Source organism: Phyllobates terribilis, unplaced genomic scaffold (genome assembly GCF_046119375.1).
Source record: "Phyllobates terribilis strain yellow unplaced genomic scaffold, ASM4611937v1 Scaffold_10__3_contigs__length_209671492, whole genome shotgun sequence".
NCBI lineage: Eukaryota > Metazoa > Chordata > Amphibia > Anura > Dendrobatidae > Phyllobates > Phyllobates terribilis.
This window is the reverse complement of record NW_027362770.1, coordinates 61,961,888-61,987,429: the sequence shown is the minus strand read 5'-3', so window position 1 is coordinate 61,987,429 and position 25,542 is coordinate 61,961,888. Positions and strand designations below refer to the sequence as shown.

General features: G+C 46.1%; 1 protein-coding gene across 1 annotated transcript in view; it reads left to right on the top strand.

The window, feature by feature from the left end:
- GABRP (gamma-aminobutyric acid type A receptor subunit pi) overlaps positions 1-25,542 on the top strand; it is a 262,987-nt gene that overhangs the window by 32,890 nt on the left and 204,555 nt on the right. Inside the window, exon 2 of the mRNA XM_073649199.1 lies at positions 4,331-4,398. Within this exon, the coding sequence (XP_073505300.1) occupies positions 4,331-4,398 (68 nt within the window). The remainder of the gene's footprint in view (positions 1-4,330; positions 4,399-25,542) is intronic.

Genomic DNA, 25,542 nt, shown 5'->3' with positions numbered 1-25,542 from the left:
CGGGACCCAACCTTTGCATCCAACACCACATGTCTCCACCAGAGGGGACTAGAATGCACTAGGTGGTGCCCTCCTGGTTACAGGGAGACTGGGGAACCAAGAGTTAGGGGAACCAGTTAGTGGGTGAGGGTGGAGGACTTACAAGTTAGTTACACTTTAAATTTCATATTTAATAAAAAGCCATTTTGGTTCTTGGTTCTTTTGACTGCCTTCAATCGCTCTTTGACTGTCTATATGCTGTCAGTCGCTGAGTGGACTGTGACCTCCCTCCCTAACGCGGATCATGTGTGGGCTCGCAACGGAGACACAACCCTCGTGCCCCGGCCTTGGGACGAGGGATAGGTTGTAGACAAGGAATGTCTCGACCCTGTCTAGGACCAGGACCAAGAAGGCCCGGAGCTTAAGAGTGTGGCTCCATAGCAAATGGATCCTGGGGAGGATGCAAATGGAGTTGTGTACGCCACCTGTCCTCACCACCTGATATATTCAGAGGGAGTCCAGCTGCAAGATGGGTACCGGCCCCCGACACCCGACCTTGCTACTCCGTGTCCTGGTCGGGAAAGCCCAGTAGGCCCTGATGATCCCACCGGGTATCGGACGGAGCGGAGCTGCCACCCGTGCCCTTGTTCTGAGAGGAGCTCAGAGGGAGACCCGGCCTATTCACACACACACACAGGAACGGATTCGGTCTGTAGTTCAGGAACACTCTGGTGTAGCGTCCCGATCGAATGCTGTACTTACTCGGAGGTTGTCGGACCCCCCCGTCCCTGGTGACCGCAGGACTCTGCGGGGAGCAGGGAGTTGCCTTCCTTCTGCCAACTCTAAAGTGAGTAAAGCCTTGGAATTTCACCCCTATGGCCTCCGGACTGTTTATTCTGCGCTACACCACACAACGTGGCATCCGTTCTCCTCTACTACTACCCCCTCCATCCTGTCCCTCTGCCCTGAGGCCTTGCTCCGCCTGTGGGGAGTAGCAAGAACTCTGACCGCCATAACATCATGCATCAGCGGACTGTAGCGGCCCTCACCAAGTGCCACAGGTGGCGTAGTCATAAATCAGCCACTCAACCCGGACAAGCCCACACCATCCTTTTTAATGTGACGGCCCTGAGCACGGGTCGGGTCCGGGCCATGGCTGCACCCCATCCCTCCATCACAGGACCCAACTCAGAGTCCCCCATCTCCCAGGGTAAAGAAAAGGGCTTTTCGAGTAAGAGGCGTCACACTTGCTCACTAAATGCTGCGATTGCAGCATTTAGGGAGTTAAAGTACTGAAAGCAGTGCGGGCACCGCTCCTGGCACTGAGTGCCGGGTGTCAGCTGTCAAAATCAGCTGACACCCGGCGGCCATCGTGTCTGCACAGCTTATGTGTGGGCATGATTGCAGTGTCGTAATAATACCTACCTGGTCCATAAGGCCCGGGGCTCAGGGACATGTTATTACGCGCAATGTCAGAAAGGGGTTAAAGGGGTATTCCCATCTCCTATATCCTATCCCAATATGTAGTAGGTATAATATTAGCAAATACCTCCAATTAGAAATGTAGTATATAGGTTTTCTTATTTGTTATCTCTCTCACCTCATGTGCCGGCATTGCAGGACCTTAGGTACCCATGGTTACGACCACTGGCAGCTAGCTAACTTTGACTTTATCAGTGGACATAACCATGGATACCTAAGGTCCTGTAATGCCTGCACATGAGGTAAGAGACATAGCGAATCAAAAAAACTATGTGGCGCCCTGCTGTGCATGGTGACAGAACCCAGAAGGATGCATGGATGGATTTCTACACAAGAGGCCCTCACTACATGCAAACACCTCCACCTTCCACCTCATACCAGAGTGAGCCATGTTAGGGATATATAAAGGGAAGGTGGAGGCAGGCAGCTTAGTCAGTCTACAGAGAGTTTAGAGTGTGCTCAGGATGTAGCAGCACGCAGGCTTCTGTGTGAGGCAAGCTAGGCCTCCAGCAGCCCTGAAGCCTAGTGAGGGCCCCGAGCGTGACCGAAGGTGAGAGGATATACATACCGGACACCAGGTCCGAGCCTACAGGGACCCTTTACACCCAGTAGGGACAACTGGAACCCCTGGAGAACTACAGGTCCCAGGAACACCAAGCTGAACTCATATACAGGACTAGGAATCACGAAGGCCCCAGCGTCCAGGAAGAGTGATTGCCAAAAGAAAGTCCTACTACCAAGTCAGCAGGTGAAGGAGAGATCTAGCATAGAAGCCAGGCCTAGCTCCAGGCAGGTCAGGAGCTTACACAGAGGCAGACACGGATCAGGAGGCCTTATACCCGCTCCCTGGGGAGAAGTCCAAAAGTGCACCTTTCACCTAGAGTACCCTGGACCGTATCTACCAGCTGTACCAGTAATGGTAACGAAGCAAAACCCCCTGTCTGTCCGTTACTCCTGCTGTGTTCTCTACCTGCACAACAATGCCCAGCGCACCCACCATCTATCTATACTGCCCTGAGGCCCGCTCCACCTGTGGGGAGCTGTACCATCTTTAGCTGCCTTGTCACCTGCCTGAGAGGACTGCTGCAGTGCTGGTGACCTTCACCAGACACCACAGGTGGCGTCACAAATTTCTCTGAACTTTATTAGTAATTGCTACCCCTTTTGTGCACTGTCCGCCCTGGGCCAGCCACCGTGAATATCACATACACATACTGCTCAAAAAAATAATGGGAACATTTAAACAGAATATAACTCCAAGTAAATCAAACCTCTGTGAAGTCAAACTGTCCACTTAGGAAGCAACACTGATTGACAATCAATTTCACATGGTGTTGTGCAAATGGAATAGACAATAGATGGAAATTATTGGCAATTATCAAGACACCCTCAATAAAGGAGTGGTTCTGCAGGTGGGGGACCACATCTCGTTACCATTGCTTTTTAGCTGATGTTTTGGTCACTTTTGAATGTTGGTTGTGCTTTCACACTCGTGGTAGCATGAGACGGACTCTACAACCCTCAGAAGTTGCTCAGGTAGTGCTGCTCATCCAGGATGGCACATCAATGCGAGCTGTGGCAAGAAGATTTGCTGTGTCTGTCAGCATAGTGTCCAAAGGCTTGATGCGCTACCAGGAGACAGGCCAGTACACCAGGAGACATGGAGGGGGCTGTAGGAGGGCAATAACCCAGCAACAGGATTGCTACTCTCCACCTTTGTGCAAGGATGAACAGGAGGAGCACTGCCAGAGCCCTGCAAAATGGCCTCCAGCAGGCCACAAATGTGCATGTGTCTGCTCAAACGGTTAGAAACTGACTCCATGAGGGTGGTATGAGGGCCCGACGTCCACAGATGCGGGTTGTGCTCACAGCCCAACACCGTGCAGGACGCTTGGCATTTGCCACAGAACACCAAGATTGACAAAGTCGCCACTGGCGCCCTGTGCTCTTCACAGATGAAAGCAGGTTCACACCGAGCACATATGACAGACGTGATAGAGTCTGGAGACGCTGTGGAGAGCGATCTGCTGCCTGCAACATCCTTCAGCATGACCGGTTTGGTGTGGGATGGCATTTCTTTGGAGGGTTGCACAGCCCTCCATGTGCTCGCCAGAGGTAGCCTGACTGCCATTAGGTACCGAGATGAGATCCTCAGACCCCTTGTGAGACCATATGCTGGTGCGGTTGGCACTGGGTTCCTCTTAATGCAGGACCATGTCAGACCTCATATGGCTGTCAGCAGTTCCTGCAAGTTGAAGGCATTGAAGCTATGGACTGGCCCACCTGTTTCTCAGACCTGAATCCGATTGAGTACATCTGGGACATCATGTCTCGCTCCTTCCACCAATGTCACGTTGCACCACAGACTGTCCAGCAGTTGGCGGATGCTTTAGTCCAGATCTGGGAGGAGAGCCCACAGGAGACCATCCGCAACCTCATCAGGAGCATGCCCAGGTGTTGTAGGGAGGTCATACAGGCACATGGAGGCCACACACAATACTGAGCCTCATTTTGAATTGTTTTAAAAGGACAATACATCAAAGTTGGATCAGCCTGTAGTGTGTTTTTCCACTTTAATTTTGGGGGTGACTCCAAATCCAGGCCTCCATTGGTTAATAAATTTGATTTCCATTGATTTTTGTGTGATTTTGTTGTCAGCACATTCAACTTTGTACAGAACAAAGTATTCAATGAGAATATTTCATTCATTCAGATCTAGGATGTGTTATTTGAGTGTCCCCTTTATTTTTTTGAGCAGTATATATAACAACTTTGAAAAAGTATTGACATGACAGATATGTTTTAAAAGTTATGTTTTATTTCAATGAGTGAGTGACTAACAACTATGAACAATTTTTGTTACTTGCAGAAAAGCCAGTTGAAGTTGCAGTGACTCTGGAAATTGCAAGCATTGCCTCTATTTCAGAAGAGAACATGGTAAGGAAAAGTATGAGAATTGATAGTTTGACTAAATGGGTTGGCTAAAAAATAAAAACTTTGTTTTTGCATTGAAAAATAATCTTACAAAAGAAAGCATTTTGCTTAAGATTGCAAGATTTACAGTGGGTAAATTTGATGCAAAATTGACAGTGTAAATTTTCCCACCTACAAAGAATGGAGAGGATTCTAAATTTTATCATAGGTACACTTCAATAGAGAGACAGAATCGTTAAAGTAAACAAAAACAGAAAATTACATTGTATAATTTAGGTAATTTGCATTTTATTGCATGAAATAATTATTTGATACAATAGAAAAACAGAACTTAATATTTGGTACAGAAACCTTTGTTTGCCATTACAGAAGTCAGATGTTTCCTGTAGTTCTTGACCAAGTTTGCACACACTGCAGCAGGGACTATAGCCCACTCCTCCATACAGATCTTCTCCAGATCTTTCAGGTTTCAGGGCTGTCGTTGGCAACATTTAGTTTCAGCTCCATCCAAAAGTTTTCCTATTGTAATCAGGTCTGGAGACTGGCTGGGCCACTCCAAGACCTTGAAATGCTTCTTATGGAGCCACTCCTTAGTTGCCCTGGCTGTATGTTTTGGGTCATTGTCATGCTGGAAGACCCAGCCACGACCCATCTTCAATGCCCTTAAGAGAAGGAGGTTGTTGGCCAAAATGTTGCAAGACATGACCCCATCCATCCTCCCTCCAATACTGTGCAGTTGTCCTATCCCCTTTTCAGAAACGCACCTCCAAAGTATTAGGTTTCCTCGACAATGCTACACAGTTGGGACGGTGTTCTTAGGGGTTTTACTCATCCTTTTTCCTCCAAACATGGTGAACGGAGTTGATACCAAATAGTTCTGTTTTGGTTTCATCTGACCACATGACCTTCTCCCATGTCTCTTCAGCATTATCCAGATGGTCATTGGCGAAATTCAAATGGGCCTGGACGTGTGCTGGCATGAGCTTAGGGATTTTGCATGTCCTGTAGGATTTTAATCCATGACGGCGTAGTGTGCTACTAACAGTAGTGTTTGAGACTGTGGTCCCAGCCCTCTTCAGGTCATTGACCAGGTCCTCCCTTGTAGTTCTGGGCTGATTTATGACCCTTCTCAAAATTATCCTTACCCCACGAGGCGAGATCCTGCATGGAGCCTCAGACCAAGGAAGACTGCACTCATCTGGTGTTTCTTCCATTTTCTAATTAGGTCAGTTGTTACCTTCTCACCAAGCTGCTTGCCTATTGTCCTGTAGCCCAACACAACCTTGTGCATGTCTACAATTTTGTCCCTGGTGTCCTTAGACAGCTCTTTAGTCTTGGCCATTGTGGAGAGGTTGGAATGTGAATGATTGTGTGGACAGGTGATTTTTATACAGGTAATGAGTTCAAACAGGTGCAATAAATACAGTTAATGAGTGCAAAGTAGGAGGGCTTCTGTGACACGAGTCACTACAGAAATAACAGACTCAGAAGAGGAGAGAAGAGACTAATATTACTGAAAGAAATATTATGTAATTACTATTTACTGGATAAATAGAGAGAGGTCAAACAATCCAAAGTCAAGCCCAGGAAAATGGCGCAGTACAACAAGGAGAAGTCAGACGTAATCCACTACACAAGCTGGGGTCAGGAAAACCAGAAAGACAAGGCAGTAAACAGGGAGCAGACAAAAGAGCTGTCAGATAACAGGCAAATGGTCTAAATCCAGGTAAGGAAAAATAGTTAGGCTGGGTCAGGCACAGAGTGATCAGTCCTACACAGGCATTACAGTGTACAATTGACACTGGGTGAAGGAGCTAGCATGCTTAAGTAGAAGACTAATCAAGGGAAGTGCACACATGGTTTTGCTGGGTCATTTCTTCAATCAAAACAGACTGAGCCTCCACACAATAGCAACATAGCAGACAAGGAAAGTGTGGAGACTGACAGTACCCCCTCGAGGGGGGGGGGGGGGCACCAAACCCCCAGGAAACTGCTGATGAAAGGCCTGGACCAACCGATCAGCCCTCACAGAACGGTCCTGGGTTTCGGCTCATTCTTCGGGTCCATACCCCTTCCAATGTAAAAGATATTGAAGGGAATTCCGGGCCATACGGGAATCAATGATCTTTTGTACCTCATATTCTAAGCTTCCCTCAATAGACACCGGAGGAGGTGTGGGCGAGGGATACAGAACAAGGGGATTAAACTACTTCAACAAAGACTTGTGGAACACATTAGGAATATGGAAAGATTGAGGGAGTCGTAATCAGAAGGATACCGGATTGACCACCTCCAGAATCTCATATGGACCAATGAATCTAAGACCCAACTTCAGCGAGGGCATTTTCAATCTAATATTCTTAGAGGATAGCCATACCTTATGTCCCACCTTGAAAGCAGCACCTGACGAGCGTCTATCAGCCTTTTGTTTCTGCTGATGCAAAGCCACCCCAATATTCTTCTTTTTAACCTCCCTCCAGACATCTCCTAACTCTTGAATGGTTACATCTACCCCAGGACACCCAGAACTTATCCTGGAGAATGCACCAAAATGAGGATGAAACCCATAATTACAGAAAAACAGCGAGGTCCTCGTGGACTGATTAACCCGACTGTTAAAGGCAAGGTCAGCCAGAGGAAGAAAAGATGACCAATTCTCCTGCTGATTGGCGACAAAACATCTTCAAATTTGTTCCAAAGACTGATTTGTCCTTTCTGTGACAGTTTCAGGATAAGCAGCGGAAAAGGACAAATCAATCCCCAACCTTCTGTGGAAAGCCCTCCAAAATCTAGAGACAAATTGTACTCCCCTATCAGATACAATATTACGAGGAATCCCATGCAATCGTAACATGAGGAATAAACAGTTTGGAGAGAGTCTCAGAATTGTATAACCCAGATAATGGAACGAAGTGAGCCTGTTTGCTGAATCGATCCACTACCACCCACATAGCCGTCATCCCCCCATACAGAGGTAAATCGGAAATGAAAGCCATGGACAAATGTGTCCATGGTCTTTCTGGAATGGGCAAAGGAGCCAATTCCCCAGCCGGCCGGCCATGTTGCACTTTGGCGCATGCACAAGTTTCACAAGCAGATACAAAATCTTTTATGTCCCTACGCATAGCAGACCACCAAAAAGAGTCTAGCAACTGCCTTCTGGTTGGCAGTAACTCCAGGATGACCACTCACAGAATCATGTTATTTTTGCAAAAAGTGTAATCTGAGATACACAGGGACAAACAACTTGCATTCAGGAATATTGGAAGGAACCAAGGACTGAGCAGTATGGATTTCTGCTTCCAGCTCAGAAGAAACTATGGCCACAACTATACCCTGAGGAAGAATGGAGGAAGGAGGTGACAAAGAATCAAGGCTATGAGACCGGGCATTCGCCCTCACGTTATTAGACACAGGTCTGAACGTAATAAAAAATTTAAAATCTTGAAAATAAAGACCATCTGGCCTGTCTAGGTGTCAACCGCTTAGCAGATTCGATATATGCTAGATTGTTGTGATCTGTCACCACGGTGGCCAGATGAACGGCTCCTTCCAAAAAATGCCTCCATTCTTCAAAAGCCAATTTGACAGCAAGTACCCACATCAGTTTTTTAGCAGGACAAAATTTCTTAAAGGAAAAGGCACATGGTCACAGATTAGTTAAAGTCTTAGGACCTTTATACAATACAGCCCCCACTCCAAACTCAGAAGCATCCACCTCCACAATGAGCGGCCTCTGGAGGTCTGGTTTAACAAGTACAGGAGCAGACATAAAAAACATTTCTTCAAGTTTTCAAAAGCCCCGACTGCTTCTGACGAACAAACCTTTAGCTCCGCAAGAGGCTTGACGATCTGAGAAAAACCTTTAAATACATTTTCTGTAATTTGCGATCCCCAAAAAAAGCGCTGCATAGCCTTAAGGTCGCTGGGTTGAACCCAATCAATCAATGATGGCCTGAACCTTCCTAGGATCCATCTTAAACCTGGAGGCTGACACAATGAAGCCCAAGAATGATATTTCTTGAACAGAAAAAGTACATTTTTCAATCTTGGCAAACAAACAATTATCTCTTAACCTTGGCAGAACCAAATGGACATGTTTATAATGAATATCCAGATCAGGTGAAAAAATTTGAATATCATCTAAATAAACCACAATAAATCTCCCAATATAATCAGAGAGAATATCATTCATAAATTTCTGAAAGACCGCGGGTGTATTCGTTAGCCCAAAATGCATGACGAGGTTTTCAAAAAGACCTTCAGAGGTTAAAAACGCTGTCTTCCACTCATCACCCTCACAAATACATATCAGATTATATGCCCCTCTGAGATGCAGTTTGGAAAACCATTTGGCCCCCGAAAGCTGATTATATAGATCGGGAATAAGTGGACGCGGACAAGTATTTTTAACCTTTATCGTGTTTAATTCTTGGAAATTGAGATATGGAGGTCTCAGTCCCTTTTTTTTTTTTTTTTTTTTAAACAAGAAAGAATCCGGCAGCAACCAGCGATGAGGAAGGACAAATATGACTTTTCCGTAAACTTTTGTTAATATAAGCCTTCATGGCTGCCTGCTCAGGGCCAGACAAGTTATACAAGCAAGCTTTAGGTAATTTGGTGTTAGGAATGAGATTAATAGCACAGTCATAGGTCTGGGGAGGAGGTGAGATCTCAGACTCTACTTCCGAAAAAACATCTCCGAAGTCTTTCAGGTATTCCGGAAGACCCTCCAGACTAACGGAGCAAGGATGCACAGATTTAAGACATCTTTCAATACAATGAGGGCCCCATTTGACAATATCTTTCTGATACCAGTCAATGATCGAATTATGCATGCGCAGCCAAGGAAGACCTAACACAATCCCAGCAGGTAAATTGTCCAAGACATAACAGGAGATTAATTCTGTATGAAGTGACCCCACCTTGAGTGTGAACTCCACCGTAACTGAACCACATTTTTTTAGAACACCGTTGCTATCAATAGCCACAACTTGAATAGGGTCTTCTAGCTTACCGTATTTTTCGGACTATAAGACGGACTGGACAATAAATTTTGGGGTGTGAAATAGGAAAAAAAATATTTTTTATAAGATGGGGTCCGTCTTATAGTCTGATTAGGTATCTTACCTGGAGGGGGGGTGGGGGTGGAGCAGGATCGCAGGTCCCTCTGTTCCCTGCCTCAGGAACTCAGCGGAAGCAGAAGATGTGAGATGCCGGTTGTCTGGTTGGGGCCTGTGGACTGGACTGGGGCCTGTGGACTGGACTCGACTGGCCTGGCCTGTGGACCTGTGAGCGACGTCTGGAGGTGAAGCAGAGGAGCCAGGGCCTCTACCGGACTGAGTGGTTTCCGGCGATGCGGCAGAGCAGCGTGTGCGGTTTCCGGTGGCCTGAGGCTGTGATATACAGGAAAATTTTCCCATGGATTACGGCCTCAGGAAGATGGCCATGGCCACTGGAAGCCGCACACACTGCTCTGCCTTACCGCCCAGCAGAGGCCTCGGCTCCTCTGCCTCACCGCCGGACACCAGCACAGGCCCTGGCTCCAGCCACAAGTCACCTCTGCCGCTGCCGGAGGAACCTGCGTTTCCCACTCCACCGGTAAAGTACCGTTCGGACCATAAGACGCACCACCCATTTTCCTTCCAAATTTTGGGGCAAAGAAGTGCGTCTTATGGTCCGAAAAATACAGTAATTGTCCCTAAACAAGTCCCAAATCAATGAAATTAGCCGCAGATCCACAGTCAATAAAGGCAAATGTTAACAGACATTGTTTTTGAAACACAAGATCAGCATTCAACAATACTTTATTGGAGGAGTAAAAGGGTACCTGTAAGTCTGGGTGACCTCCTTGACAATCACCCAGACCTAGGCGTTTCCCGACGGCTTATTCGTTGCAGGTCGTGCCAGGCAATCCTTTAAGAGATGTCCAGCTTGGCCACAATACAGACAAAGTCCAAGTTCCAGACGGCGTCTCCTCTCCTTAACCCTTGAGCTGGCAGCTCCAACCTCCATAGGTTCTACCTCAGGTAAACAACCCAGGCCCAGTGGACAAAATGGAACCTCTTGTTGAACCTTGCATCTCTCCCACATCCTACGATCCATGCGGATAGCCTGAGTCATGGCCTCCACCAAACAACCAGGTGGAGCATGCAGAGCAAGAGCATCCTTTGGAGACTCAGAAAGACCCCTGAGGAATTGGCACCTGAGAGCCGCGTCATTCCAGAGAACCTCAGAAGTGCATTGAGCTGTAGGGTGCATTGCTGCAAAAGGGAAAAAAAAAAAAAGAAACCTCTTTAAATCTTCTTCCTTAGCGAGTGTGAACGAGCTGAGTGTGACTGGAGCGTAAGTGCAAACGGAAGTAAGTGTGTGACTTGTTTTTCAGTGACTTGGAGTCAGGGAGTTTGGAAGGGAGGAATTTGGACTGTATTGCTGTCTGTATTTTACTAATTCTTTACATTTCCTTTTACTTAAGATTTCTGTCTAGTGCAATCCCCATTAGGAAATGAGCTCCATTATTGGCAATGCTATCCAGTGTACGTCTTGCCACATGTATGCAATCCTTGAACAGCCGGTCGGGGTTGCATACTGCTGCGCGAGATGTGTGCACGTTGCGTGTTTGGAAGACCAGGTACTGGATCTAAATGAGCCGCTGGCAACACTGAGATCCATTGACAATATGGAAAGGAGTCTGCTGCTCACTGAGCAGCTGCTCACTGGGGTAGATGTGGGGGGAGGGTGGTAGTAGGGAGCTGCAGGATAGTGAGGCAGCTAGCTGGGTGACAGTTAGAAGGGGGGGGGGGTAGAGGAAAGAGTGCCAGGGAGGCTAGTCCTGATCTGGCACACCCCAATAAGTTTGCAAAGTTGGCAGATGAGGGGGTGACGGTACAGGGGTAGCACTGCAGCAGCAAGGCATGTCCCCTGAAAGCCGGAGGAGTGTCAGCTCGAGTAAGGGGGGGAAATAGGAGAGCAGGGAAGGCACTGGTAGTGGGGGTCTCAATTATTAGGGGAACAGATAGGGCAATCTGTCACAAAGACAGGGATCGTCGAACAGTGTGCTGCCTACCTGGCGCTCGAGTCCGGCACATCGCTGATCTGGTTGACAGATTACTGGGAGGGGCTAGTGAGGACCCAGTGGTTATGGTACACATTGGCACAAATGACAAAGTTAGAGGTAGGTGGAAGGTCCTTAAAGATGATTTCAGGGAATTAGGCTGCAAGCTTAAAGCAAGGACCTCCAAGGTGGTATTCTCTGAAATACTACCTGTACCACGTACAGGGAGGCAATGGGAGATTAGAGAGATAAGTGGCTCAAGAACTGGTGTAGGAAGGTGGGATTTGGGTTCCTGGAGAACTGGGCCAACTTCTCAATTGGCTATAGACTCTACGCTAAGGACCGGCTGCACCTCAATGGAGAGGGTGCAGCTGTGCTGGGGGAGAAAATGGCTAGAAGGTTGGAGGAGTGTTTAAACTAGGGATTGGGTGGGAGGGTATTCATTTTATAGGTGGGGAAGATTGTGCCCAGGTCACTATCTGCACTAATAAAGAAATTGGGGGTGGGGTTAGAACAGTCAATAAAGTAAGAAGAAATAGAGGTACAGAGAGATACATAAAATGCATGTACACTAATGTCAGAAGCCTCACCAACAAAATGGAGGAATTAGAATTAATTTTGTTGGAAAATAATTATGACATGGTAGGGATATCTGAGACGTGGCTGGACAAGAGCCATGACTGGGCAGTTAATTTACAGGGCTATAGTCTGTTCAGAAATGACCATACAAACAAGTGAGGGGTGGTGGTGGTGGGGTGTTTATATGTAAAATCATCCTTAAAACCCATCTTGCGGAAGGATATATGCGAATCTAATGGAAATGTAGAGTCCCTGTGGGTGGAGATAAGGGGAGGGGGAAAAAATAATAAATTACTGATAGGGGTTTGTTATAAGTCTCCAAAAATAATGGAAGCAGTGGAGAATATCCTCGTAAAGCAAATAGATGAAGCAGTGACTCAAGGAGAAGTCATTATTATGGGGGACTTCAACTACCCTGAAATACATTGGGGAACAGAAACCTGTAGTTCAAGCAAAGGTAATAGGTTTTTGACAACTATGAGAGACAATTACCTTTCACAACTGGTTCAGGACCCAACAAGAAGGGGGGCACTGCTAGACCTAATATTAACCAATAGGCCAGACCGCATATCAAATATACGAGTTGGGGGTCACTTGGGTAATAGTGATCACAAAATAATACGTTTAGTAAGATGTGTAGTAGAGGGGTTACAAGGACACTAAACTTCAGGAAGGTAAATTTCCAACGGTTGAGAGATCATCTTAATGCAATAAACTGGGACGATATCCTGAGACAAAGCTACACAAAGCAAATGGGAGACATTTATTAGCATCCTGAATAGGACCTGTGCACAATATATACCCTATGGGAATAAACATGCTAGAAATAGGAGGAAACCACTATGGCTAAATAGAGCTGTAAGGGGCGCAATGAGTGACAAAAAGAAAGCATTTAGAGAACTAAAGCAAGTAGGTAGTGATGGGGCATTAAATAAATATAGAAAATTAAATAAATTCAGTAAAAACCAAATCAAGGCAGCAAAAATTGAGACAGAGAGACTCATTGCCAGAGAAAGTAAAAATAATCCCAAAATATTCTTTAACTACAGAAATAGTAAAAAAATAAAAAATGATAGTGTTAGCCGCCTTAAAAATAGTCTGGGTGAAATGGTGGATGAGGATGAGGAAAAAGCCAATATGCTAAATTAATTTTTTCCAATTGCATGGCAGAAAACATGATTAGTGATAACAAAGATTCTCCATTAAATGTCACTTGCTTAACCCAGCAGGAAGTACGGCGGCGTCTAAAAATCACTAAAGTTGACAAATCCCCAGGCCCGGATGGGATACACCTGTGAGTACTGCAGGAATTAAGTAACGTCATAGATAGACCATTATTTTTAATCTTTAAAGATTCCATAATAACAGGGTCTGTACCACAGGACTGGCGTATAGCAAATGTGGTGCCAATATTCAAAAAAGGGGACAAAAACTGAACTTGGAAATTATAGGCCAGTAAGCTTAACCTCTACTGTGGGTAAAATCCTGGAGGGTTTCCTAAGAGATGCTATACTAGAGTATCTGAAGAAGAATAACCTCATGACCCAATATCAACATAGGTTTACGAGGGACTGTTCCTGTCAAACTAATCTGATCAGTTTTTATGAGGAGGCAAGTTCCAGACTGGACCAAGAAAATGCAGTGGATGTTGTGTATATGGACTTTTCAAAAGCTTTTGATACAGTTCCACACAAAAAGTTGATACATAAAATCAGAACAGGGATAGGGGAAAATATATGTATGTGGGTTAAGAATTGGCTCAGTGATAGGAAACAAAGGGTGGTTATTAATGGAAAACACTCAGACTGGGTCTCAGTTAACAGTGGGGTACCACAGGGTTCAGTATTGGGCCCCCTTCTTTTTAGCATTTATTAATGACCTTGTAGGGGGCATACAGAGTAATATTTCAATATTTGCAGATGACACTAAACTCTGCAGGGTAATCAATACAGAGGAGGACAATTTTATATTACAGGAGGATCTATGTAAACTAGAAGCTTGGGCTGATAAATGGCAAATGAGCTTTAATGGGGATAAATGTAAGGTAATGCACTTGGGCAGAGGAAATAAAGTGTATAATTATATGCCTAATTGTAAAACACTGGGCAAAACTAACTGAGAGACCTGGGTGTATTGGTGGACGACAAGCTCACGTTTAGTGGCCAGTGTCAGGCAGCTGCTGCAAAGGCAAATAAAATAATGGGATGCATTAAAAGGCATAGATGCTCATGAGGAGAACATAATTTTACCTCTATACAAGTCACTAGTGCGACCACACTTAGAATACTGTGTACAGTTCTGGTCTCCAGTGTATAAGAGACATAGCTGAACTAGAGAGGGTGCAGAGAAGAGCGACCATGGTTATTAGAGGACTGGGGGGTCTGCAATACCAAGACAGGTTATTACACTTGGGTTATTTACTGGGGAAAAACAAAGGCTTAGGGGTGATCTTATTACTATGTACAAGTATATGAGGGGACAGTACAAAGACCTTTCTACTGATCTTTTTACTCTGAGGCCAGAGACGGGGACAAGGGGGCATCTTCTACGTCTGGAGGAAAGAAGGTTTAATCATAATCAGACGCGGATTCTTTACTGTAAGAGCAGTGAGATTATGGAACTCTGCCGCATGATGTTGTAATGAGTGATTCACTGCTAATATTTAAGAAGGGCATGGATGCCTTTCTTGAAAAGTATAATATTACAGGTTATATATACTAGATTCCTTGATAGGTCATTGATTCAGGGAACTAGTCTGATTGTCGTATGGAGTCTGGAAGGATTTTTTTTCCCCAATGTGGAGCTTAGTGTTTGCCACATGGTTTTTTTTTTTGCCTTCCTCTGGATCAACATGTTAGGCTATGGGTTGAACTAGATGAACTTAGTCTTCCTTCAACCTTAAAAAACTATAATAGTCTTCCGCTGTGTGGTTCCCCTGTGTCAGGTTCAAGATACTTGTCTCTGCCACCTTGACCCTCTTAGGTTCATGATAGATCTGTTCTAAAGCATCAAAGAAAGCGTCCACAGAAAGACGTTCAGGAGCAAAGGGGGGGGGGGGGTGGTAGAGAAAATGCCCAAGTCTGGGGACCGCCCGCAGAAGTGACATTATAATTCCCACCCCCTGATGACTGAGGGCGCAAGATAAATAATTTACAACTCTTTGAAAATTCTGAACTGATCATTCTCCCCCAAAAATGTCAGAGAGTGCTATAGCCGGTTCATGGGGGCTCAAAGATACGTCAGATGGTTCAGAAGTCATGACAGCAGTCAGAGGAACGATTCTGAGGAGCAGTAAGCGTACCAGAAATCTGGTCTTATAACTGAGCCTGTGAGGATGCCAGTTTGTGTTGTTCCAAGGACAGATCCTGGACTAACTGAGTCAGATTTGCCACCTGATCACAGTATGTAACAGATCCATAGGTGGGAAAAAGAAAAAAAATAACGGTCAATTGTAATGTGACACAAGTCACTACAGAAATAACAGTCTCAAGAAGAGAGAAGACTAATATTACTGAAATATTATAAGTGCTACTTACTGTATAAATAGAGGGAGGTCAAACAATCCAAAGTCATGCCCAGGAAAATGGCACAGTACAACAAGGAGAAGTCAGACGTAATCCACTACACAAGCTGGGGTCAGGAAAACCAGAAAGACAAGGTAGTACCCAGGGAGCAGACAAAAGAGCCGTCAGATATCAGGCAAATGGTCAAAATCCTGGTAAGGGAAAATAGTCAGGCTGGGTCAGGCACAGCGCAATCAGTCCTACACAGGAAATAGCAAGTGTACAATTGACACTGGGTGAAGGAGCTAGCATGCTTAAGTAGAAGACTAATCAAGGGAAGTTAACACAGATGATTGCAGAACCGACCCAGCAAAACCAAAACAGACTGACAGCCTCCACACAATAGCAATATAGCAGACAAGGAAAGTGTGGATCCGGCAGTGAGCCCACACTGAACCGGGCACACGTCAGCTGATTATTACAGTTGTGCCTGCAACAGCCGCGGGTGGAATCGCGATCCACCCGCGGCAATTAACATGTCAATCTCTGACAGCGGCACTTAACATCGCCGCGCCGGAAGCGCGTCACTTACCCCGCCCATCGGTGACCCCGTCATGTCATCGCGGGTCACTGATGGGTGGGCATGACAACCCAGGGTCTGCAGCAGACCCGAGTGGTTGTCATGTACTGATCGCTATGAGCGCCACCTAGTAGTCGGCGCTCATAGCACTGGAGCATTTCTGCTACATAGAGGTGATCTGCTCATCACCTCTATTTAACAGAGGCGATCAGGTAATTGCTGCTTCTAGTTTCCTATGGAGACTATAGAAGCAAGCAAAAAGTGAAAAAAAAAAGTTTTTATAAATGTTAAAAAAAATTTAAAAAATATAAAAGTTTAAATCCCCCCCCTTTCGCCCCATTCAAAATAAAATAATAATAAAAAACACATATTTGGTATCGCCGTGTTCAGAATCGCCCGATCTATCAATATAAAAAAGAAATTAATCCGATCGATAAACGGTGTAACGAGAAAAAAATTCTAAACGCCAGAATTACATCTTTTGATCGCCGCAACATTGCAATAAAATGCAATAAAGGGCAATCAAAACATCGGATCCACCCCAAAATGGTATCAATAAAAACTTCAGCTCGGTGCGCAAAAAATAAGCCCAAACCCGGCCCCAGATCCCAAAAAATGGAGATGCTACGGGTCTTGGAAAATGGCGCCATTTCTTTTTTCTTTTTTTTTTTTTTTTACCAAACTTTGGAATTTTTTTTCACCACCTGTACATTTTTGCTATCTACGAACTCATAATGACCTGGGGAATAAGAATGGCAGGTCAGTTTTAGCATTCAGTGAACGTGGTAAAAAAAAAAAAAAAAAAAACATCTGTGGTATTGCACCTTTTTTGCAATTTCACCGCACTTGGATGTTTTTTCCCATTTTCCCATACACGATATGGTCAAACCAGTAATGTCGTTCAAAAGTACAACTCATCCCGCAAAAAATAAGACCTCAGATGGCCATATTGACCAAAAATTAAAATCGCTATGACTCTGGGAACAAGGGGAGCAAAAAACGAAAATGCAGGGTCCTTAAGGGGTTAAAGAGAAACTAACAGGTCTATGAGAGGTAGAATTCTTGCTGGTTGGTAGGTGATTAAATACTTATTGTGTGTAATAAAATGCAATTTAATTATTTAAATATCATAAAATGTGATTTTTGGGGTTTTATTTTTGGATTCTGCCTCTCATAGTTGAAGTGCACCTACTAGTGATGAGCGAGCGTGTTCTATTAACCCTTGCCTGACAGGATATCTCAAACAGCCGTGACACTTGCAGGCGTGGTGACATTTAAAAGAAATGCCAAGCACGCCAAAATTCCGAGCACGCCGAAAGAGTTAATAGAACACACTCGCTCATCACTAGCACCTACTATAAAAACTGCAGACCTCTTCTCCATTCTTTGTAGATTGGAAAACGTGCAAAATCGGCAGTGCATCAAATACTTATTTTCCTCACTACATGTATATGAGTATTAAAGATACTTGGATAATGTGTTACTGATTGCAGCAGTTTCTTCAGTTTCTTATCTTACCCTTATGGACTCCTTCAACTGCTGTTAAAGGGAACCTTTTGGCTGCAAAGTTAAGGAACTTTAGTGGTTTTCTGTCCCTTTTTATTTTAAAAATTGTCTCAGCGTGGTGTAAATATAAATCAATACTCATCTGTCGGTCCTCCTCTGTTTCACTATGTTGCTGCCTGGATTCATCTCCATTTTCCCTGCCTTCTTTTTCGATGGGGATGGTGCATGACTGCTGCAGTACTGACTAGTGATGAGCGAACGCGCTCGCCACTACTCGCCCAACCATCATGGTGCTCGACAAGCTCGGTGCTCGGCAAGTATTTCCGGGTTGCTCGGGCGGGAACTCGGGTCCCCTCCCTGCATGTTTGGCGCTCTTTAGAGAGCCAATGAACATGCAGGGATTGCCTGCCATTCACTGTAATGCCGCAGCCATGTTGGTTGTGGGCATTACAGTGATTGGCTGGCCGCACAGCGTCATCAGGTCTATATAAGACCTGGCGCCGCCATGCTCGTCACAGTCACTCCGGAGCAGGCAGAGTAGGGAGAGGTGCTGCTGTGTCAGGGAGAGATTTTATCGTGTATTAGGTAGTGTAGGGAGAAAAACCGTACATTACAAATATACATCTTAACAAACAGTCCTTTTGAGGACTAATCCATCTGCAGAGATATCAGGCAGATAGTGTATATAGGCAGGCAGGGTATATAACAGACTGCAGAGCACATAGGACATGAGGCTCCATTCCGGTTCTGCCTTCTGCTGCTGTTATATTTCTAGGAATAGGCCCAGGTCTCAGGGGCCAGGAATTTTTTTTGCATCTTAATCCTCATAATTTGCTTAAAAAGCAATCCAGAGAACACGGTTTTTCTGCGCCATTTGCTTGTTGGTATTTAAAACTGTGTTTTCTCTGTCACACGGATTACATATACGTTTTCAGAAAATACTGCCATTTCTGGCCTCCAGTAAAAAAAAATTTCAGTGTGTCAGCAAAGTTTTTGACACTGGTTTGCTGTTCAAAACAGTAACCTACAGGCCAGGTATTTAAAACCGTGTTTTCTCCGTCACACGGATCACATATACGTTTTCACAAAATACTGCCATTTCTGGCCTCTATTAAAAAAAAATTCAGTGTGTCAGTGAAGCAATTCACAGCAGTTTGCTGTTCAAATTACTTACCTACAGGCCAGGTATTTAAAGCTCTGTTTTCTCCGTCACACGGCTCACATATACGTTGTCAGAAAATACTGCCATTTCTGGCCTCCATTAAAAATTTCTTTCAGTGTGTCAGCAAAGTTTTTGACACTGGTTTGCTGTTCAAAACAGTTACCTACAGGCCAGGTATTTAAAACTGTGTTTTCTCCGTCACACAGCTCACATATACATTGTCAGAAAATACTGCCATTTCTGGCCTCCATTAAAAATTTCTTTCAGTGTGTCAGCAAATTTTTTGACACTGGTTTGCTGTTCAAAACAGTTACCTACAGGACAGGTATTTAAAACTGTGTTTTCTCCGTCACACGGATTACATATACATTTTCACAAAATACTGCCATTTCTGGCCTCTATTAAACAAGGCCGTGAGCAAGCCAAAATTGTGCCACAACAAACACCCACATCTTCTTGCCTGACCTTCCTGTCCCAATTTCTAGGGGACCGCAGCACACCACTATTGAACCCAGAGCAGTGTCTAAAGGTTGTTGGTTGGATAGCGGATAATGCTTCCAGTCACTTAGCCACCACCACCACCAACACCCTGTCTTCCACACTGTCAAGTCTCAGTAGCCGTGAGTCTGGACCGCATATTCCTCACCCTGATCCTCCTTTCTCCCACCATACCGAGTATCCAGAGACAACTGATCCCACACTTGGACGCTCTGAAGAGCTGTTCACTTTTCCATTTATAGATTCGGGCCTCTCGCCCGGTCCACTTGAAGCGGGGCAAGAGGAGATCGCGTGTAGCGATGCCCAAATATTTGAGCAACCACGGTCACACGAAGGCGACGGTGGGAAAGTGTCACAAGAGGTGGACGATGATGAGACACAATTGCCAGAAAGTCAGGAGGAGGACCAAGGTGCGGAAATGGAAGACGAGGTGGTGGACGATATGGTAACTAACCCAACCTGGCAGGAGGACATGCAGAGCGAGGACGGCAGCACACAGGGGGAGGGAGGCAGAGCACCCCAACAGGCAGGAAGAAGCAGTGTTGTAGCCGCAGACAGAAGGCAGGCAACCGTTCCCCGTAACACCAACACGAAGGAAGTTGCAAGTACAACTGTTAGGTCTTCCCGAGTCTGGTTGTTTTTTAAAGACTCTGCCGATAACCCCAAAAAGACCATTTGCACCACCTGCCAGGCCATCATCAGCAGGGGTGGCAAAACGACCAGCCTGACCACCACCAGCATGATCAGGCACATGGCAGCAAAGCACCCAATTTTGTGGGACGAACCCCAGGGTCCAGGAACAGTGTCTGCGGGTGGCACCATTGCTTCTTCCGCTGTTGTGGATGCAAGCCAATCCCTTGTCCATGGTGAAGATGCCTCCTGCCCTGCACCTGTCATTGCACACTCTCAAGTAGCGGCATCAGAAAGCACGCCCATGTCCTTGTCCCAGCGCAGCGTTCCGTTGTCCATATACCAGTCCTTGGAACGCAAGCGCAAATATGTATCCAACGCCCCACAGGCTACACTACTAAATTCTCACATTTCACGACTGCTTGCGCTCGAAATGTTGCCTTTTAGGCTCGTGGAGACGGAAGCATTCCGCAACCTGATGGCAGCAGCCATGCCTCGGTACTCGGTCCCCAGCCGCCACTATTTCTCCCGGTGTGCCGTCCCAGCATTACACAAGCACGTGTCCCAAAACATTAGCCATGCTCTCAACAACGCAGTTACCGGTAAAGTCCACCTAACCACGGACACGTGGACAAGTGCTTGTGGGCAGGGACGGTACATCTCGCTGACGGCACACTGGGTTAATCAGGTTTGCCCCCACGGTCTACAGCTCCTGCATTTTATCCTCCTCAGCCTCCTCCTCCTCTTCAGCCTCCATCTCCGAAATGACCACATCAGTCACAATCTGGAAGCACTGCAGCACTGCCTCGGCCAAGTGGCAACAGGCTGTGCTGAAGCTAATATATGCTTAGGTGAAAAACCGCACAATGCTGAAGAGTTGTGGACAGCTCTGAAAGAGCAGGCAGATCTGTGGCTCACTCCGCTGAACCTACAGCCAGGCATGGTCGTGTGTGACAATGGCCGGTACCATGTGGCGGCTCTGAGGTGAGGCGAGCTCACACACGTACCATGCCTGGCCCATGTGCTTAACCTCGTGGTTCAGCGGTTTCTCAAATGCTACCCGGAGCTGCCGGATCTGCTTGTTAAAGTACAACACCTGTGTGCCCATTTTATAAAGTCAGCTACAGCTTCCGCCGCCCTTGCAGTGTTTCAGCAGCGTTTGCAGCTTCCGGCTCACAGACTGGTGTGTGATGTCCCCACACATTGGAACTCTACACTGCAGATGTTGGGAAGGATTTGTGAGCAGAAGAGGGCAGTTGTTGAGTGCCAGCATCAACAAGGCCGTCGGTATTCAGTTCAGACTCCACACATAAGACCTCAGGAGTGGACATGGATGTCAGGCATATGTACCATCCTCCAAAACTTTGAGGACTCCACCAAGATTGTGAGCGGCGATGACGCCATAATTAGCATCACCATCCCGCTTCTCTGTCTTCTGAAATGCTCGATGCATTGCAGGCGGAGCACGATGAGATGGAGCAAGGAACCATATAGGGTGATTACACAGCCAAGCTTCATCTCATCCCAACGTGGATTGGGGGACAATGAGGAAGAGGAGGAGGAGGAGGAAGGACAGGAGCTAGTTTCATGCACTATAGACGGTACTACCTGCACAGCTGTTATACCGTCTGTTCAGCGTAGATGGCCAGAGGACAGAGAGGAGGAGTAGAGCATGGTCAGTCATCCATCCTCATGGTGAGGACACGGAAGTCTTGCCTGTTAGCAGTCTGGCACGCATGGCTGAGTTTATGTTACGCTACCTTTCCCATGACCCTCGCGTTCTCAAAATTTTGGGTGACAGCCATTACTGGTTGGTGACACTTCTTGACCCACGCTACAAGGAGAACTTTATATCTCTCATTCTTGAGGCGGACAAGTCTACAAAAATGGGGCTGTACCAGAAGGCCCTTGTTGCAGAACTATTAAAAAAATTCCCATCTGAAAATGCTGGCGGCAGAGGGCACACTTCGTTGGACAACCAAGTAGTACAGGCGAGAGAGACACAACTTCAATCCAGCAGAGGCAGGGGAACACTGTCAAAGTTCTGAGAGAGTTTTCTCAGACCCTCCCATCGGACAGGCCCTGAGGCGCGGGGTAATCTCACAAGGAGTGCTAAGTTTGGGAAGATGCTGAGGGAGTACCTTGCCGACCGTACCAACGTCCTCAGTGATTCCGCTGTGCCTTATAATTATTGGGTATCCAAGCTGGATATGTGGAATGAACTGGCTCTCTATGCCTTGGAGGTCCTGGCCTGACCTGCCGCCAGCGTTTTATCAGAGCGGGCTTTTAGTTCCACTGGTGGAATTATAACTGATAAGCGCATCCGCCTGTCAACTGAAAATGCTGACAGGCTGACTCTTATAAAAATGAACAAGGGCTGGATTGGGCCAGACTTCTCAACACCACCGAATGATAGCAGCGTAACATAAACTCCAATCCAGTGTCTTTTCTTGAGAGGTGTATTCCCATGCACCTTTTCACACCTACACATGGGTATACGCTTCCTGATTTTGGCTATTTGCTCTTGTCCCCCTCCTTCTCCTCATCCTCCACCACCATATCACCAGGGTTACCGTGGTACGTGATAAAACACCCACCAAATTTTTTTAAAGGGTGTTTATGATGCCCATAAAAAATTTTTTTGATACAGTATGTTCATGTATACCCCCCAGGGGTAAATGTTTGTCAGCCCATACACTTAGGGCCTTACAAGTATAGGAGGCCCGCTCCTTTCTAATGGGAACATTTTTTTATGAGGCCCTCCTCCACGTCTCTTCCAAGGGGCATTGAAGTGCCTCCAAATTTGTGGCAGCCCTTTCATTCACTGCATAGGCCAACACTATGGGAGACTCTCTCCTTTCTAATGGGAATTTGTCATTACTGTGGCCCTGCTCAATGTATCTTTAAATTCTTAGTGGGGTTTTTCCTAAAATTGGTCAGCCGTTGGACTCACTGCATACCCTATAACTGTAAAGCAGACACTCTCCTTTCTAATGGGAACATGTTGTACCTTGTTACTGTGGCCCTGCTCCATGTGTCTTTAAATTCTTAGTGGGGTTTTTCCTAAAATTAGTCAGCCATTGGACTCACTGCATACCCTATAACTGTATAGCAGACCCTCTCCTTTCTAATGGGAACATGTCGTACCTTGTTACTGTGGCCCTGCTCCGTGTGTCTTTAAATTCTTAGTGGGATTTTTCCCAAATTTTGCCAGCCCTTGCAGTCACAGCATGGGCATTACCACTATAGGAGACCCGCTCCTTTATAATGGGAACATTTTTTTTACTGAGACCCTGTTCTAGGTCTCTTCAAAGGGGTATTGGGTTGCGTCCAAATTTTTGGCAGCCCTTGCAGTCACTGGATATGCAGTAACAGTATAGGAGACCCATTTGCTAATAATGGGAACAACAAAGCATAGCCGGCTGATGGCTCTCTAACAATAGCTAGGGCCGACTGCTGGCCTTTTAAGAATAGTAAGGGCCGTCTGATGTCCCTATAAAAATAGGCTTTATGACTTTCAGAGTCCCTCCATTATAAATAAAACAGGAAGTGTCTGATGATGTGTCACACACCACATTGCCAGGTAAGGTTGTAAAATGTTAAAATGACATTTCCCGGTGAATACATTTATCTTAAAAAAAATTAAAATAAAACAAAACAATAGGATCTTTCTTTAGTATAAAAAACAGCGTCACCAATTTAACAACAATGTAATCACATTGTTCAGCTCATGCACCTCCTTCTCCATCTCCAAAATGACCACATCAGTCACAAGCTGACAGCACTGCAGCACTGCCTTGGCCAAGCGGCAACAGGCTGTGCTGAAGATAATATACTTAATGCTTAATTGACAAACCGCCCAGCGCTGTAGAGTTGTTGAAAGCTGTAACACAGCAGCCTGATCTGTAGCTCTCACCGCTGAACATACAGTCAGGCATGGTAGTGTGTGACAATGGGCGGAACCTGGTGATGGAGAAATGACAGCCGGGGTAGATACGGTTTCCCTCTATGCCAGTCCTTTCACCAAGCTAAAGAATATGACTGTGGTGAAATACAACTCCCAAGCTGTTTCAGATTGAAAAACATTGTGCCCACCAGAGGATTTGATTCTGAGGGCTAACCTTTCTCCCCCGCTCAAGAGCCCCATAGCAGCTGCAAAGTTAGCACTATCATGAACTCTCCTGAAGTAGAAGCCAAGGCACACCAGAGGATTCTCTGGAGGGACCGTCCAACCCTGCCGAGAAGCAGTCCTGGCTAAGAAAAGTGTGTGAAAAGGTTCCCGGACACTCTATGGCTGCTTTTTTACTGAGGTGGAAACCCACGCGAACACGGGGAGAACATACAAAGTCCTTGCAGATGTTGTCCTTGATGGGATTTGAATCCAGGATCCAAGCGCTGCAAGTCTTCAGTGCTAACCACTGATCCAATATGCTGCCGTTCACCCTCTAATATCTAACAGGCTGGAGAAACTTGCACCAACTGCCACTCTATCTTCAGCTCCTTTGTGAGAAAATGTATTTGGGCAGCCACTCAGTCAACCAAATAAAATTCCTGAGAAGGAAATTGGGGATGGCTTCGTTACTGGTACTGGGGGCAGTGCTAATACCATGGCGTCATACCATAGTTTGCTGGAAATATTCCTGGCTGGTAGGAGGCAAGCAAATTCCCACAGAAAAGTACCAGCAGTAATGTTCAGGGACCCGCGCTTGTAGAAGATGGAGACAACACCAGGAGAAATAGTGACGGCTGGGGACCGAGTATGGACACGAGGCATGAGGCATGTGGTTGTGAAAAGCTTCCGCCTCCACGAGCCTAAAAGGCCACATTTCAAGTGCAAGCAGCTTTACAGGACTTCCTGTGAGAAATGACATGCAGGCTAGATAGGGTTTCCCTCTATGCCAGTCCTTTCACCGAGATAAATACAACTGTCAGCAAAAAAAGTTGTGGACTGGCTCCGTACCATCCCTGGCCACATTCACCTGTCCATGTGTTTGTAGTTAGGCGGTCCTTCCCAGTACGTACACTGGGGAGGGCACGGGTAATGTTGTGGGACCCATGCTTGTAGAAGGCGGAGGCGATACCGGAAAATATAGTGGCGGCCGGGGACCGAGTATGGACACCCGGCCACTGCCGGCATGAGGAGGTGAAAAACTTCCGCCTCCACAAGCTTAAAAGGCCATATTTCAAGTCCAAAACGCTGCCCAGAAATCTGGCAGTTTAGTGTTGCGGCCTGTGGGTGGCTGGCTGCATACTTGCACTTGCATTCCAAGTAACAGAAAACTTAGCAGATGGTGGCCTCTATCATCATCATGGCCTCACCTCAACACAATGAACTCTCCTGAAGGAGAAGCCAGGGCCCCCCGGAGGAGTCTCCGGTTCTCTGGTGGGCCCGTCCAACCCTGCCGAAAAGCAGCCCAGGCTAAGAAAAGTGTGGGGGAAGGTTCACAGACACTCTATGGCTGCTTTTTTCATGTGAATCAGCCATGCTTATGCATGTTATTTCTCAAAACGCATTACAGATCAGGCCATTGTCCAACTCTGTATTCAAGAAATTAAATGCGCAAAGAATGATGTGTGTGTGTCAAAGCACCACCGACAAGTGCAAGTTGATTTTGGACGGGCTGCCATTGCTTCT